The sequence below is a fragment of the Ovis aries genome, chromosome 10 (assembly GCF_016772045.2).
Source record: "Ovis aries strain OAR_USU_Benz2616 breed Rambouillet chromosome 10, ARS-UI_Ramb_v3.0, whole genome shotgun sequence".
Lineage (NCBI taxonomy): Eukaryota > Metazoa > Chordata > Mammalia > Artiodactyla > Bovidae > Ovis > Ovis aries.
Window position 1 is genome coordinate 76,330,199 of NC_056063.1, and position 18,297 is coordinate 76,348,495.

General features: G+C 38.6%; 1 protein-coding gene across 2 annotated transcripts in view; it reads left to right on the forward strand.

The window, feature by feature from the left end:
* Positions 1-18,297, forward strand: part of PCCA (propionyl-CoA carboxylase subunit alpha) — a 378,551-nt gene that overhangs the window by 189,444 nt on the left and 170,810 nt on the right. For both annotated transcript variants that reach the window (XM_015098256.3, XM_060394658.1), the window contains exons 14-16: positions 633-707; positions 4,854-4,922; positions 6,634-6,709. In XM_015098256.3, the coding sequence (XP_014953742.2) occupies positions 633-707; positions 4,854-4,922; positions 6,634-6,709 (220 nt within the window). The remainder of the gene's footprint in view (positions 1-632; positions 708-4,853; positions 4,923-6,633; positions 6,710-18,297) is intronic.

The window sequence follows — 18,297 nt, forward strand, 5'->3', positions numbered from 1 at the left end:
TCTGTGTTTTAAGAATCCTGGACCTTGTTTTGGAATGCTTTTCAAGGGTCTTGAGAAATAGGTCTTGGCTTAGTTATTTTTCTTTGCGTTATATTTTGAGTGGTATTCTTCTTCCCTATTGTTATGACACTGAACTTATTAAATATTTATTCTGATGATCTAAGATATTTACAAACGGAGCCTGTGTCTAGAAGCACATGCAGAGTTACTTTTCAGGTCTTTATTTGGAGAATCTGAACGCCCAGATCTTACCATATGTGAGCTGTTTTGAGAGTAAGAAAAACAAATATCTTCAGTGCACTCCATTTGTTGTTCTGAACTTGAGTATGTTTTGATGTAGCGCCTAGGTTATTTTATTTTTGCCCAAGGCATTCTAAGAAGATTTATAAAAAGTTGGAATTTTACCAGTTTCAATAAAGTGTGATCAAGGTCAGGCTAAATTCTGCTTTTAGTTCTGTTTGATTTTTTAAGTACACTTCTAAGTTGTCTAGAGTGAGGAGAAGACAATAATATTCCGAAATCTGTGATTTGGTAAATAGGCCCCAAAATGCTGCTTCATTGTATAAATATTTAACCTTACTTATGCTGATTTATATTTCAAAGGCTGTGCTTCCTGTTCTTTGAACTTTCAGGACCCCTACAAGTCTTTTGGTTTGCCGTCTGTTGGGAGATTGTCTCAGTATGAAGAACCAATACGTCTACCTGGTGTAAGTCATTAAGCTGTAATACCAAGTGAGAGGTTAAAATCTTTATTTATGTCACACTTTTATGTTGAAGCTTGTCAACACCAAAGGGTGTAAATTGAATGACAAGTGAAATTCATGGGGAATCACAGTTTTTTGTTTTTAATATTTTGTGCTTTATGGTGTACAGGAAAGTCAGAACTCACCTAATAGGGAAGTCTGGAGACAACTGGCTTCTAAATAAATGATAGTTCCCAATGTTCCCAGTTCTTCTGAAAATTGTAATGAAGAAGTTTGTGGCATCTTAAGAATGGTGAATGACTTTCCTGTATTACAGTGTAATCTTTTCAATAAATCTAGTCCAGCTTCCCCTATATAGTCAGATGTCAAGAAATTCCAGCACAAAATCAGCTCGTTAATTGAAATGGATTAAGGAAAACAAAATGTGCCTCATTCTATTACATGTCAAGGACTTTAAGAAGTACATAGTATGTATACCACTTAAAAGTGATCAATGTTCACTTTATTTATACTTCTGTATTTAATGGCTGTTATTTAAATCATTTTTCTTGCATAAAAAGAACAAGGATGTACCCTTTCTGTTAATCAAGGTAATAAGTGTGTATATATGTGACATTATGTTAGCTAGTGGCTGATAGGCTATACCATCTGTGAATATGATTATTCCGTTTGATTACTGGTATGAAGATGGTGAAAGATTACAGGAAGAATTCTGAATTTGAAGATGTTATTGGATATATGATTTATTTCACTTTTTAAATTGTTTTTGCCCATGTGCTTTCTGAAGGGACTTGACCCTTTCCAGGCTTGGAGACTCCATGCTGTGTTCAAAGCCTGAAGGCAGAAAAAAAAAATTGTAAAGATTTAACAGGCATTGTGTGACGTTAAATAGCAGATGAGAAAACAAGTATCATAGGGACATATCTAAGCATTTTTTTAATCAAAGAAAAAAAGTATTAAATAAGAATTCATAATGATTACTCGAGTTGTTAGAAGTTTTCACCATGTTGTAACAGCTAACAGGATGTCAAACATTTTGCCCTCGCAAGTTTTTGCAATTTGCAATTTTCAAACGTGAGACCTGTTGAAAGTACAAGTGATAATGGACAAACTCTACCCCCTACGGTCTTTGTCCCACCAAATCTTTCTTCAATTAATGCTGCAGCAGGAGTTTTATGTAATAACATTTGCAGTTGTGAGCCATCCATAGAAAGAAAAAACAATTAAAATGCCTTAAATGTTCTGCTTACTGCTGTTATTTGCTTGTGTGAATGTTGCATGTCAGCTAAATGGACCAAGGAATAGATAAAGTGACTGGGTTCGGGAGTGTGCACACTAGCTTTGTCTATCATTATTGCTGGGAGCAATCAACTTGATGCCAGCAGGACAGTAGATGCGTTGACAGCTGTAATTATGTATCTCCATGGTGATCACTTTTGGCCTGTCATGGAGGCCCACGAGTCCCCTCCCTTGGAAGCATTTAATCAGATTGGGCTGTCACTTGTCAGGTAGACATGGCGGGCTGGGAGTTGTGCTGAGGGGGAGAGGTGAATCGAGAATGAAGGGTGGGACTCGGCTGGCAGTTTCACAGGGTCCACCGTGTGAAGAGAGATGTTTAAATTATGCCTGAGGTTTCCGAATAAGGGTTTGAGACTCACGCATAGGTGCTTGGGCATTGGTGGTGATGGTGGGTTTTCTTCCTTTCTGCCTTAAACCCCATCAGTTTTAACTCAGGAGATCCTTTGCAGCACTTAACTTTTTTGGTCACAGGAATATCTACTTCAGAGTTAACTTATGGTTTGTACTTTTCACATTCTGTAAGTCTCCTGTTTGCTTATGTGGCAAAGGTGAAGAGTTTCTTCTTATCTTTGATCACTATATTTTGTAAAAGTGTTATTTTCAGACCACAGTTTTGTTCTGCTCAGAAATTTGGTTTCAGTTCCACTTGACTCTGTTCCTAAAGCTTTTAGTGCAAAAGCTAAAATGTATTTTTGGTATAAGCTTTGTTTAATGGAGACTTAATTTGAATTTAAATTCATTATTGGAACACTTTTTTAAAAAGCTGACTATCACTTGGAAAAAGGCTGCATAAGCAGTAAATTATAAATCAGAGTTCTCATGTTTTGTTACGGTTTTAAATTGGAAATGCCGATTTGCTTTACAAAGATATTTGTTGATTATATGTAATACATCTTTATTTTACCATATATATTTTTAAATGGAAATGATGTAACTTCTGTGATAATAATTGTAGTAAATAACAAAGACACAGTTGTATCTAAGAGCCCTAGGATGGTGTTATTCAAGGTGACTAAAAATTTAAGTTGTGAACTATAGGAGAACGTAATAAACGTTATTTATTGTCCATTATTTTACCAGTGGATTGACCATCAAAGTTCCACACTAGTTTTGTAGCAGTTTATGTAGTAAATGGTAGCATATGTTTAAAGTCCAAAGTTTTAATACTTGTACCAGTCTCAATTTTAAACACAGCTTTAGCAAGCATGCTATAATTTTAAATAATGCATACTGGTAAAATCAGCTCCTTAACATTTTGCTACTAAAATTTAAAAAATGCAAGTTCCGAGATGTCTTTTCTATTATGTAACTTGATCCACCAGTTGTCACTTTGGAGCCATTTAAATGTGGCCAGTAGGCAGATTATGATATTATTGCTTTTACAGCTGCCCTATTAATTCTTTCCTAGTTTTTATAAACACTGTGAATTTCATAGAGCTTCAACTTATGCCCTGAAGTGTGTTTTCAGAAAATAAGAAAGCCAAATATATGTTTTAAGTATACTGAATGACTTTCCTTTAGAATGAAGTTTTTTCTATATGGATGTGCATGCAAACATAAATATCTATATTTTTGCATGACACTTTTACAAGTGTATACATAAAAGCACTCTGGGTACGTGCTAATGTTATCTTAAACCTTACAAAGAAGATAACAGTAGTATGATTTTTTTTTTTTAAGAGAATGAAACCATGGCTTATCTTTTGATGTCACTGTTTAATAAAGCCATCATCGAACTCTCATGTGGATATCCTAGACAAGAGGGTCTACATGTGGTCCCTTGATAATTGCCTAAATTAAAATATTAAAGGCCTAACAGCCGCTGTGTTGACCTTTTTCTGCCTTGCTGCAGACAGATGAGCGGCTGTTTATTAGGCAGGCTTCTTCCCACAGGTGAAGAGCTCCGTGAATTTGCCTCTTCTCTTCCCACCCCTTTAACATGTTGGCCATCAAAGTCCTGCTGTTCTAGCAGCTTCCATTAAATCCTTCTATCCTCAAGACCCCTAGGACATGTTTGACTGTTTCGACTGTTTTGATTAGCTTTTAAATACTTCAGATTCCAAAACTTCAGCACAATAATTTAATAAATATTTCATCCTCAGCAACTGCTCATTTGAAAGTTTTACATGGCTAACCTTTGTGCCTTACTGCTGTTATCAAACAGGGAGATGAAAACAAGACTCAGCGATGTACTAACTAACTTGTTGGCTGGTTAACAGCAATCAGCTTCTTCAAAAGAATATTTTGAGCTTGTGCTTTTTTTCCCCCTCCCATGAAAATGGCAAAATCAGAACTCTAATTGGGGCTGTGTCCTTACAAAGCAAAGCCGTGAGAAAAGCTGTGTAAACATTAAATTCTCAGGGGACTGACAGTAACAGAAAAATAAAAAGCGTTTTACAGTTGAGAGGGTGAGGCAGAAAAGGAAAGTGTTACAGAGATGAAAGCCACAGGACCAGCGTTCCTATGGAGCTGATAAGCAGAGCTCCGAGGACTGATGCGTGGCCTGGCTGGGGACCGCACTGGAATGCCCGGCAGACTCATGCTCTGTTTCAGCTGGAAGACACCCTCAAATTGCTCCAAACACATCCCACTATAGTGATCTAGAAAGTTTTTTTTTTTTTGCTCTTCCTTAGTTCCTTTAGTGCATTAACAAAAATATATACATTGAACTGTGTAATAACAGATAAAGATAATTTGATCTCTCTTTATTTTTAGATTGTTTTTCTCCTTCCTGGAAGCAGAAATATTATTTGAGATTAAAATTATCCACCTGCCTCATGGAAATTAAATTTGTTGTTAGAAAAAATAGCTTCACACTGTGAACTCTCTTTTCTCTTCTCTTTCTCCCAGGTCCGAGTTGACAGCGGCATTCAACCAGGAAGTGATATTAGCATTTATTATGATCCGATGATCTCGAAAGTTAGTTCCACTCTTAACGGTTCCTTTCAGTTTTCTTCTGAAATGACAATGGACATATATAATTAAAAAGTCTGGAACGGGGCCTTTACCTGAATCATGTGCCGTAATTAAACACATAGTTAGGGCCACCGATGGAAAAGTGAAAGCTGGGCAGCTTTTCTTTCTCTTAAGAGAAATTTCATCATCTTGTTAGTTGCCAGCACTCCCCGCTCCCCAGTCTAATCACACCATCACCCCAAGTCCCACAGTAACAAACTTCACTAACCAGTGGCAGCAAGCTAGCTCAGTACAGAGAGAAGGAATTACGTTGTTTCTTGACCAGTCGTGAGCATTGCCGAGATGAAAGTGTGAATGACGGGGTGATATCAAGAAGTTGAGGTAATAGGCTGTGTGTGTTAAGAGGACTTTTCACCTTGTCGCTTCGGTTTTTATGAATCAGTAATTACTTACGTAGATTTAACATACTTAAATTTTATGTAAGACTATGAGATGTCTTTTTGAAATTTGACTTTCCAGAATAAATTAACCAATCCACTTAAAATTTTAGACTTTTAATATTTTTGAATCTTACAGAATGTAAAATTCTGATGCTAGTGGTTGAAACTGGATTTTATTTAGAACATATATATATATATATATATATATATTTTTTTTTTTTTCCTAAAGTGACAGACCTGTGTTGAAACCCCTGTTTCTTTCTTTTTTTTTTTTTTTTTTGACCTTGCTGCTCAGTTTGTGGGATCTTAGTTCTCCAACCAGGGATTGAACCTAAGCCCTGGCAGTGAGCGCACTGAGTTCCACCCACTGGACCATGAGGGAATTCCCAACGCTGTTTCTTAAGATGGTTTTTTTTTCTTCCAAGTGTGCTTTTTCATGAAGTTGTAGTAACCGACCCATTATTTCATTTTTCTTTTTTCACTTAACTTTTTACACTGATATTGTTAAAATGAACTTTAGGTATTAGAGAAACATTGTTTAATTAAAATAAAAAATACATAAAGTATTATAGATACATGGTTTCATTTTTAGATAAATTACATTGCTATTCAGAAAAATGACCTGAAAATTAATTTTCAACCTGGCTTGATATTGAAGAGCTAATTAAATGTACCAAAAACTTGCAAATTACAGATTGTCTCATATAATAACCAGAAAATTATTTTATGAATAGTTAAGTTCCTGTTGCCAATTTGTTTATGATCTAGAGCACATAAACAGGCCCCGAATCATACAGAACAGTAAGATTTTCTGTTTTTCTAAGGCAGGAACCCTTTGCCTCTGTGCTCTATTATGCATTAAATTAGCTATTCAGGGTATCAAACTTGAAGGGAGAGAAAAAACAAATCTTGCCTAATGCTCTGCTATTCCAGATGTTTATATTCGTCCCATCCTAAATGTTGACAATTTTGATAGCTTTCCTTTCAGATTTTTTTATACTTGTTTTTGTTACATTTTGGTTTACCTCAAGTAACTCTTTTCTGTGATAGTGAAATCTAGGAGAAAAGTCTGAAATAGCTGATTTCTGATATTTTGCTTAGTTGAAAAAATCTTACTTGACATAGTTTGTACAAACAACTGAATGAATGAAATTTCAAAATATATTCTGGAAATGTGTTATGAAATACTTTAACTTTTACTAGGATAAGATGTTTGACTTATGGATAGATTGATCTCTACCTGTCTATATAAACGTTTGTTTGCTTGCTTTTAGCTCATCACGTATGGTTCTGATAGAACGGAAGCACTAAAGAGAATGGAAGATGCCCTGGATAATTATGTTATTCGAGGTAAAAACAAACACTCGAGGTTATGTTATTATACCTGGAGTCTCGTACTAGAAAATAGCAGGAAAGTTTATTAAGTAGAGAATTCAGCAGAACATTTGCTTACTACGTGTTTAAGTAGAAATAAGAAAAGCTTGGATTAAGCTGACATGCTAATTAAGAATAGGTATTTCATTTTCTGTAGCAATCCTGTACTTTACATCTGTATCTGAAATGAACTTATTTAATTGAACTTGTCGTTGATGACCGCTCCTGGATGGACATCTAGCGCTCTTCATTCTGGAGTTTCTTACTGTTGAGTGCAGTTCAACAGCCAGTTTCGTCTGTTTTTGTTGTTTTGTTTGCATTGTTTTGAAGTAGGAAACTTAAAAACGTATGGAGATTAAAACAAGAGTAGAGGGACTAGCTCTTTGTTTCTCTGAATTAGAGCAAATTATAAAATATTTTCTAGCAAATGCCATTCTCTTACCTCATGTATATACAGAATGCGTAACCAAGTGTGATCCTGCAAGCCTTCAGGGTGTGTGGTGATAATAGTATTAGGAGCAGCCATTAAATTTAAATAATTAAAGTTATACTTATTCCCCTTAAGGAGTAAATTACAGTATAAATTTTATTAGCGACTTTCATTAGTAATGAAAAGATCATTTTAGTTTAGCCTAACATAAATTATCATCAGCTTCAGAATAATGGACTTTCATATCAAATTTAAAGTGTGAAATATGAGTTCACTTTGAATTAGGACTAAATTGTCTGGATCTAAGAACATCCTTCATCTTCTCCAGCATTCTGCTTCATCTTCTCCAGCATTCTGCTTCATCTTCATTCTGCTTTAGTAACACTGGTCTTCGCTAGTGGCTCAGTCAGTAGAGTCTGCCTGCAGTGTGGGTGACCCAGATTCAATCCCTGGGTTGGGAAGATTCCCTGCAGAAGGAAATGGCAACCCACTCCAGTATTCTTACCTGGAGAATTCCATGGATAGAGGGGCCTGGTGGGCTGCTGTCCATGGGGCCACAAAGAGTCGGACACGACTGAGTGTATTTCATGGCCAGAAGAACATCTATGAGAAAGACTGGCTGTACAGTTTGGCTCTTTTCTGGTGATTCACTACATATAGCAGTGAGGCTGGGAGGCTGAATTTTGGAGGTGGAAGTGGTGGAATGGTGATGGAGTATGATGATGGTGGAGTACACAGTCTCCCTCAAGCTCATATGTAGCTTTCATACAGTTTCAAAAAACCTCCATCAGGGTGGACACAGCCTGTTGGTCATAAGTCTTGACAAGTGACTGCAACGTCTTGTGAATTAGGGAAAGTGCTCTGGTTCTCTGGGTGTCTCCAGCCCTGAGACATGGAGCCCAGCTTAGCAGTGGAGCAGGCCAAACCCTTACTTTGCCCCTTGACCAAGTGCCTTTGTGCCATGAACAGTCTGGACAGCTGTCCAGTAGCAGCCCAGGACAACTTAGTGACTGTTTTTACACATTTACTCTGCCCTGCTAACTTTCATCTGTTGGCAGATAAGTCATGCAGCCATTACTCAAACTCATGTGTTCTCTTCCAGCTTTTCTCTTGCTAAAGCAGGAGGACTGTCTTCTCTCCCTTCTCTTTTACTGTCACCCTCTTTTCTTCCCATTTGTTAGCTAGTAAGTGACAGTGATTGTATCTAATCTCATGTACTGGTGATTCACCTCCATCTGTAGAAGGAAAGCTCTCCAGTGAACCTAGATATGATGGCTAACAGTGCCATCAATATTCAGAGCTGCTAAGAATTTGAAAAATTCCCTTCACATTCTTTCTAGCTATTTCCCTAGCTCCTTTTTAGCCCTAATGGTGTAGTGTTTGCTGGTTTTATAACTCTGCTGTGTTCTGCCGTAAGCAGCAAATGCATATTTTCTCTGTACGTTGGTTAAATCAGCCTTGAGAGGTCTGTTGTGCTACAGAAATAATATTGCTGCAAAATTATTCTAGTGCATGTTTGAGACATACATCCACTTTGGGTGTGTGCGTGTATTTGTATGTGTTTAACTATACATAAGGAAGTGAAAGTCCCTCAGTCATGTCCAACTCTTTGCGACTCCATGGACTATACAGTCCATGGAATTTTCCAGGCCAGAATACTGGTGTGGGTAGCCATTCCCTTCTCCAGGGGATCTTCCCAACCCAGGGATCAAGCCCAGGTCTCCCACGTTGCAGGTGGATTCTTTACCAGCTGAATCACAAGGGAAATGATACATAGACATAATCAAGGTACTTGACAAGATTATTCCCAGAGGACTTTAAAGTATTTGTATGAGTTTTCTATATATTTCCCCTGACACCTGCATTCCTGCTCCATCATTGCGTTTTTATTATGGTTGTTAAATTATTGTTGTTTTAGTTGCTAAGTCATGAGACCCCATGGGGACTTTGCGACACCATGGACTGTTGCCTGCCAGGCTCCTCTGTCCATGGAATTTCCCAAGCAAGAATACTGGAGTGGGTTGCCATTTCCTTCTCCAAGGTATCTTCCTGACCCAGGGATTGAACCTGTATCTCCTGCATTGGCTGGCGGATTCTTTAAGATAGTGGTTAATTTCACTTCAGTTCAGTTCAGTCACTCATGGGGTCGTGTCTGACTCTTTGCAACCCCATGGACTGCAGCACTCCAGGCCTCCCTGTCCATCACCAACTCCTGGAGTTTACCCAAACTCATGTCCATTTAGTCGGTGATGCCATCCAACTATCTCATCCTCTGTTGTCCCCTTCTTCTCCTGTCCTCAATCTTTCCCAGCATCAGGATCTTTTCTGGAGAGTTAGCTCTTTGCATCAGGTGAGCAAAGTATTGGAGTTTCAGCTTCAACATCAGTCTTGCCAGTGAACACCCAGAACTGATCTCCTTTAGAATGGACTGGTTGGATCTCGTTGCAGTCCAAGGGACTCTCAAGAGTCTTCTCCAACACCACAGTTCAAAAGCATCAATTCTTCGGTGCTCGGCTAACTCTCACATCCATTCATGACTACTGGAAAAACCATGGCCTTGACTAGACAGACCTTTGTCTGTCTTTGTTGGCAAAGCAATTTAGGTTTCATTATAATGAGCTTGAATGGTAGATTGATGAAGTCGAAATAGTCTGAGTAAGTATATTTTGTCATATCACATCTCTGTTGAAGTTTGATACTGTAAAACAGTGGCATGGTACATGGGCAGTTTGTGAAAATATTAAGTTAGTATTGGTCGCACAGAAGTTTTTTTTCCCACTACGGCTGGGCTCTGAAAGGAATATTCTTTTATATTTACAGAATACATTTTCATGTTTAATTTTTCAATTAATTTATTTTTTGACTGAGCTGAGTTTGCATTGCTGTGTATGGGCTTTTTCTAGTTGCCAGTGAGCAGGGCCTACTCTAGTTGTGGCACAGGGGCTTCTCATTTTGCTGGCTTTTCCTTGTTTCAGGGCACAAGCTCTAGACCATGTGGGCTTCTGTAGTTGTGGTGCACGGGCTTAGTTGCCCCATGGCATGTGGAATCTTTCCAGGCCAGGTTGAACCCCTGTCCACTGCATTGGCAGCCGGGGTCTTGGCCAGTGAACCACCAGGGAGGTCCTTCATGTTTTATTTTTAAATGAACATGTTTTCCACTAATTTGCTTCCTCTACTTTATATGCAGGCATGCAAGTTACTATATTTTTAAACTAAGTGACTTAAATACAAAGTAGGCTTACTGCTGTTCTTGGAAGTTTATAAATGTACCGCGTGTAAAGCAAAATATATTTTATTATGCAGATACGTTTTTCCAGGCTTCATCTGAAATTTCTACCTTTGATTCACTGTGATCGAATAGAAAGAAATCAGACCGGCCTGGATTCCTACTGTATCCTCGATACCGTTTAGTAACTTATGTGAGTTTTGTGCCTCTGAATCTCACAGTCTACATTTAAGGAATAGGGTGTGAGTCTCTGCCTTATGAACTAGTGATGAGGACTCAGTGGCATTAGGTACGTAGACGGTATTGGCACGGTGCTGGCTTGCGGAGTTCAGGAACTTTAGTTGCCCTCTTCTTTTCTTCCTCGTCTCCTTACAATTGTAAAACCACAGGTTTAAAAACTGTATGCCGTCAATCATTATCAATGCATTGGTGTTCTGTAAACTGTATTAAACCATTAGTAAGCCATATTGAAAGCCCATTTTAGGCCATTCCTAGTACTGTGTGCTGAGTCAAATGCTTTCATTGCACTGTGTTCCTCTTCTTTTTCAAAGCTTTTATCATAACTGTAATTAAAGTGTTGGTTCTGCAGTTAATTGCTGTTGGATTTTCCCATAAGAGTATTCAGTACATGAGGGCACTGGTGGTGTTTTTATCTTGTTTACTTGTGTATTACCAGTGCTAAGCAGTTCCTGACACATGGTAGGTGATTAATAAATATTTGTTTACTCAAGGAATGAGAGAGAGAGAGACTGTCTGTATTTCAAAGAGTTTTTAGTATACTTGGATGGAAAATACATAAGATAAGTGTAATGTAAATTCATAGGTGCCGAAACAGTGGGAAATTAGAGGAGAAGAGATTGGTATCTGTCTTTTCACACGTCTCCCTTTTTGTCCTTTGAAAGTAATGTGGGTACTTCAGGACTCCTAGGGGCCTCTCTTGAGAATATTTTACTTGTGCTTCCTTAAAATGACTCCTCAGAATAGCAACATTTTTAAAAAGACTCGGAACTCACCATGCTGGAGAAGTAAAGGCTCTGGGCACACATTTTGGGGAATCTGCCCTGCAGTGTTAAAAGACAGAATTGTGAGATGCTGTTTACAAAGACACTTACAGCAGTCTTGTTTGTAGTAGCCAGAATTCTGAGCAGCTTCAGTGTCTACTCAGTGGACAAATCTTCACAGTAAAATACTGGGCAATTGTGATAGCTGTATGTATTACTACAATAGACAAGTAGTTTGGAGAGTAATGCATAGCGCAAACATTTAGTTAAGATCTTCCCGCCCTTCAGTTATGTTTGAATGAGCATAGAGAATAATTATACATCATATTGAAATATATATATTTTATATATATATTAAACTTCTTTTAGCTCAGAAGACGAGTTTTCTTTTAATTTTAGGTATTGCCCCAGATGTTTTAGTTCTAGGTATTTTTCAGACTCAGAGGAAAGGTGAATGGATAGTACTTTGCACAGTGGTATGCTCTTCATTTAGATTAATTGTTAAGCCTTTCTATGTTTGCTTTTTTCTTCATCTCTCCCTTTATTCGTCTTTTCCCTCTTCCTTCCCCTTCTCTCCTGTTTGTTTGCTGAACTATTTGACAGAAAGTTGCAGGCATCCTGACACATCACTCCTAAATACTTCAGAATGCATCTTAAGGGTAAGACTATATTTCTGCAAAACCACAAGGATACCATTATCTCATCAAAGAAAACTGGCATCAGTTCATAATATCATCTAATGTACTGTCCATGTGGGAATTTCCCCAGTTGTTCCCTGCATTGTGTTTTTTACCTGTTTTTGTTTTTTTTTTAGCCCTAATATGGTCCATTCAAAGTTTTTATGGTTATATCTCTATTTTCTCGCCCTCTTTCTATGTCATAACATTAACTCCTCAGAAGAGCCAGGGGCAATTGGCATAGAACATTTCACATTCTAGATTGGAGGTTTCAGTACTGCCCTAGAGAACATACTTGGGAAATAAGCTGCAAAGTTGGGGGTTACAGATGGCCAGTGATGTCTATGTGTTTTGAATTGGTGACTTTGAAAGTGGCTCAGTTACTAAACATTAGGTGATTTGAGAGTGTGATTATGGGACTAGGTGGCTAAAGTGGGAGAACAGGTTATTTGAGAGGTGATCCTAAGAACTGAGCTGAGATAATGTTGAATGGATCACCTGCATGGGTGGTACGACTTAGGATCAGAGGAAAGGTCAAGAGTTGGGTAATGTAAATTCTTTAGTGAATATTGCATTGTGCCAGGGATGCTGAGAGATGATAGATAATTGAGAAGCTTCTCTGACCAGATAAAATGAACCTCAAGGAAATGGAAGTTTCTCCGAGGATTAGAAGAGGTGATGTTTTGGAAGCGGCAGTGAGGGTCGCTGGAGAAGTGAGGTCCCTGAGGGCATTGGGGATTTCGGATAATGCAAGGAAGTGAGTTGGAGAAGGAAATGGCAATCCACTCCAGTATTCTTGCCTGGAAAATTCTATGGATAGAAGAACCTGGCAGGCTACAGTCCATGGGGTCGCAGAGTTGGACACAACTAAGCAACTGGCCACTAAGGAGGTGAGTGGAACGTCCCATGAAGGTGCCGGATCTGTGGTAGACGAACCAGTCCCAGAGCAGTGGTCTCACTGGGTATGGACCAGCCTGGAAAAGAGGGAGTAGGTGTCTAGGGAGGGTGGGGTTGAGTCCTCTGAGGTTCCGAGGATGAGGGATGTGCAGAGAAATTTACCTTCTGGGTGGTGGATGCAGAGTTCCGAGAGTAAATGGTGGTGAGCACTTGGGCTCAGAAACGTGGTCTCAAATGCATTCTGAGGGTGTGTACACTTCGTCTGATTACGTTTTGATTTCACTTTCTGTCCCCTAGCCCTTGAGCCCCAAGCCAACACTTGATGTCACGGACGAGAGCTCTCGCTTCCTGAGTGGGTTTTCCATATGTCCTCCTTACCACACCAGTCAACTCTTTAGTGGGTTGGTGTACAAAGTACAAACCCAGAGAGCACTCCCCTGCTTTATGTCTTCCTGTTGCCTCTTCATGGACTCCGTGGCCTCATTTGCACCACTGTCTTTCAGGCCCCCTTTTCTCATGCTTCAGTCTTCTCCGTTTCCTGGTTTGCACCGTCTTCTCCCCACCTGACGGCCTTTCATAGTTAAGCCAGTCTAAGCAGTTGTAACAGAATCAAAAATACAGAGCAAGATACAGTTCAGTTTCTCTCCCAGGTAACAGTCGAGAAGGGAAGTGTCAAGGGTCAGTAGGGTGACTCCAGGATCACAGCAGATGGTTCTCATTTTAGGGCCCAGAGCAGCTGCTTTTCATGCCTCTCATCCAGGCTCAGCAGGAAGATAGCAGGAGCAGGGGAGTTCACACTCACTGATTTTCAGGGCTTAACCCAGAGAGTACCCTCTATTTCTGCTCCTGTCCTACTGGGGGTGAGTCTAGGTGGTCATACCTAGGTGCTAGGAAGATGGGAGATGTAGTTGATAGCAAGGTGGCCATATCCTCAGCTAAAGCATAACATTTCTCTTATTAAAGGAAGGAAGGGAAAATAGATATTGGCAGACAGCTAGAAGAAATAAGAATATGTAAATGTATCTGCTCTGTTTTGAAAACACACACACACATGTAAGGCCAGGACTAGTAAGATGACATTTTTGTAGGAGGTGGCGGGATGGTCTGGTGGAAATGATTAGGGGACAGGAAATAGTATTAGTACATGGGATGAAAGGGAAAGACTTCTTTGATTATACATTTTTGTATAATTCTGACCTGTAAATCCATCTTAATATTTAAAAATGAATACATAAAATCATTAACGTTCTGGGGGAAAAACTCAGAGTGAGATCCAAGCAAACAGATGGACAGGACTGTATGAATAATACAATCTTGCTGAAGGAGGCGGGGAGGGAAAGTGAATCTAAATAACTTTTAATAGTATTTTTTACTGGATACCCTCAAGGTAGAGATAAAATACGTCTAAACAAACACTAAGCTCTAGTTAGAAGGTTTATTTTTCTTAGTTCACGGGTTAGCAGCTCTGAAACCAGTTGATGTATATTCTGGGATAGAGGAAATAAATATATGTATTGTGGATAAGAGGAGCCAAGTTTCTCATTGTCAGAGAAAGGAGTTACAGATGTGGGAATGGAGAAGCATGGAATGAACCCTGCAGTGCTGAGCTGGAAGTTCAACGTGACTTCATAGTTTTTAACATAGATTGAAAAATAAATAAATACATGTTACTACATTTGTAATTGTGTGTGTGTGTGTGTGCATATATATATATACACACACTCTCTAGCTCAGGATTTCTTAACTTTAGCATCACTGATGTCTGGGGTAGACACATATTTGTTGTGGAGCGGGGCTGTCCTGTCTGTGCATTGTAGGATATTTATCAACATCCTTGGCCTCTCCCCACTAAATCTCAGAACCATCTCCTCAGTTGTGACAATCATGGACTTCCAGACATTGCCGTATGTCCCCTGAGGGGAAAATCTTGCCCAATGATTGAGAACTACTGTTCTGCTGAGAGGTCACAGAAGCACTGACACCCATAGCAAGGAGCACACCAAGCACCCAGATCTTGTTCTGTGAAGACCGTCCTCCCATAAATGGAACCTGCACTCCTTAAAAAATGGCTACTTTCAGAAGGAATCGAAGATGAGCATGAGAGATCTTATATAAGAATACATAATCAAGTGGCTGAAGAAATGAGGATATGCCGAAAAAGAAAAAGACCCAGGAACCAGCTTTCAGGGGCTTCTGCTGGCAGTTCTGGGAAAACCTCAGCAAGAAAATGAATAATGCTAGGAATAGATTAAAATCCATGAAATGAAGAGTGCATGAGTTTATACTGATACAGGTAGAAAAGGTGAATGAGGGTGGGGCTCATAGCCCTTCCTTACGGTAGGTTTTTAACTAATAAGTGTAGAAAAATCAGTCCTCAGCAAACACCAGATTGTTTGCATGCATCATCAGTGATTGACGTTAAAATTAGTGGACGAAAATATGATGAGACACAGGTATTTGCTTAATTTATAATATCTCTTCAGATGATAACTAGTCAAAGTGCGGAAAATAGTCCCTTTAAAATGGATAAACCTTGAAACTTGCCCAGATGGTGAAAATTAATATCACTGGTACAATGGAACAAATCAGGAGCCTGCGCCTCTTGGTTTGATGCACCGAAAAGTCCACATTCTTTCTGTGCTGTTCTGGCCAAAAATGTGTAACATGAATATAATCATGAGGAAACATCAGGCAGACCAAACTGAAAGAAAGTGTACAATATAAATGGCTTGTACTCTTCCAAAGTGTCAAGGTCAAGAAACACAGAAACGGATCAACTTATCTACATCAAAGGAAACTAAGGACACATGACAATTAAATGCAACATGTGATCCTGGATTAGTTCCTGAACCAGAAAAAAAATGTTTTCCTTTTGTAGAAAAGGTCATAAATAGGACAACTGGTGGAATTTGAATCAAGTCTGTAGATGAAATAATGATACTATTGTCAGTGTTAATTTTTAGATTTGGTCACTGTACTGTGATTACAGAAGAGACTTGGCTTGGTTTTAGGAGATGCGCCCTGAGATACTTAGAGGTATTTACCTGCAGCTTAGCCTTAAATGTTTAAGAAAAAAGAAATTGTGTGTGTATACATAAAGAGAGAAACCATGAATGACAAAGCAAATCAAGGTGGTCAGATGTTAACATTGGAGAATGTGGGTAAAGGATGTATATGCTCTTTGTACTATTTTTGTGAATTTTCTGTAATTCTGAAAATATTCCAAAATGAAAGATTAAAAAAAAATGAGAGCATATGCTGCCCTCCTCCCAAAGCTTACCTTTAAGGGATAAACATGGAGACACATTTGCAATACGTACTATATCTCATTCATCTGACTAATTCTAAAGGATTGAGGGCTTAGAAAATTGTTTTATGAAGAACAGTAGGTAGTTTGCTGTTTAGTTTGATAACTATTTAGTTGTTCAGAAAATTTTTTTTTCCTGAAGCCGATTGTGAGCTTTTGTTAAGATAAAGCTTCTTTAGAACAAAGATGTAATTTGGTTAAAGTTAATTTCTGAGCCCCCATGAAATAAGCGATGGCTTTTGGCCTCTGTTTGATCCTGGCAGTGCGTGTAGCTCATGTCTGGCCCGTGTTTTGGAAGCAGCAGGTAGTCAGGAGAAGGCTGCTCCTGGGGGTCCTCTCTTCTGTGGACTGGTCATGATTTCCCATACAGATGGGACCCCATGAACTTTGGCAGAGGTCATCCTCAATTCCCAGTCCACGTCTCACAGTCATAATTTTTATGAGTATGTGATTAATAATATCGTTAAAGTTATAAAACTAAGCCTGAGGGCACCTCAACTATCTGCTTATTGTTTGAACAGGACCAGCTTATATAACGGCATTGTCTTAACTGGAACATGGAAAGTAAACTAAGTACAAAATGGTAACTTTCAAATATGTAGGGTATCCTTTAGCGGTTGAGTGCTTTTTATCCTTCATCTGGTCTCTTGAGCTTTTAGATTTAATTGTTTATTAGTCCCTTAATTGACTTTAGAATTAATTAGTATAGAGTAATTTTTGGAGCAATCAGTTGTGGGATCTGGATTTTGGTTGTCTGCCATTAACCCTTGTCTTGCCTTGGCCCTTAGGAAAAGATAATAGATAATTACTAGTAATATGTAAGATTACATAGTAATGTGTGATATTTTCTTTAGAGAACATTAAAGGGAAAGTGCTCTTGTATATTAATTTTATCCCTAAAACACTATTAGCAGGGTAAAAGTCTGTGTTTTCATGCTCTATTTACTAAGCAAGTAGAAAAATTTTTGAAAGTCCATGCTTCATTTGTGTGGTTGAGTGGCTCTGTTCTTTGATGTCCAACACATAAATTAATATTTGCTGATGTTTCCTTTGAGTTACATTTTTAAAAATCACCTTTTTCAACTTTGAATATGGGATTGAAGTATAGTATCATTTATCCTGTAAAGTTGCATGCATTTTAAATTTGGAGGTGTCATGGTCTTGAATTGATGACTGGCATCAGTAAATCATCTTGTTTTTGTTCAGATTATCATTGACTGTTTCTAAAAGTTGTGTTTTACTGGCATTGGCCTCACAGAGGGCAAGAAAATTTATACTAGCGTGAGACTATTACAGAAAAGCCGGTAAAGCTTAAATACAGAATATGGTGCATATAAAGTAGACAGTATTATTTTTATTTAACTGGAGGAAGAAAGGACAAATTTGCTGAGAGACTGCCTTTCTAGGTTATTTGCTATTTACATAAAATAACTTATCAATCAAAACATTCTAAATTGTTAAAGTGTTTATGTGCCTGTGCTAAGTCGCTTCAGTCGTGTTGGACTCTTTACGACCCCAAGGACGGTAGCTTTCCAGGCTCCTCTGTCCATGAGATTCTTGTCCAGGCAAGAATACTGGAGTGGGTTGCCATTTCCTTCTTCAGGGGAGCTTTCCAGGGATCGATCCCATGTCTCTTGCATCTCCTGCATTGGCAGATGGGTTCTTTACCACTAGCGCCACCTGGGAAGCCCACTGTATATATAAGAACACTGTATTTTAGAAATGAAGTTACGACTGCAGCTTGATCTTCTCACATTCATTCTTTCCACTCCCTCCTTTAAGATCTTGTTTTTTCCAGAACTTGCTGGATTGGTGAGGTGATGGTGTCCACCTCCACCATCTCTGTATTCTGATGTGTGTGCATTCTAATCTGCCTGCCAGGCTGAATTCTAATGATTTAGACATTATCTATCCATCTCACAGGCATCTCTCATTTAACTTGCAAAATATGCATCTAGTTTTTTCCTTTCAGCCTACTCCTTTCCTGTAAATGTTATTGTCTGTGATGTTGCAGACGCAGAAGTTC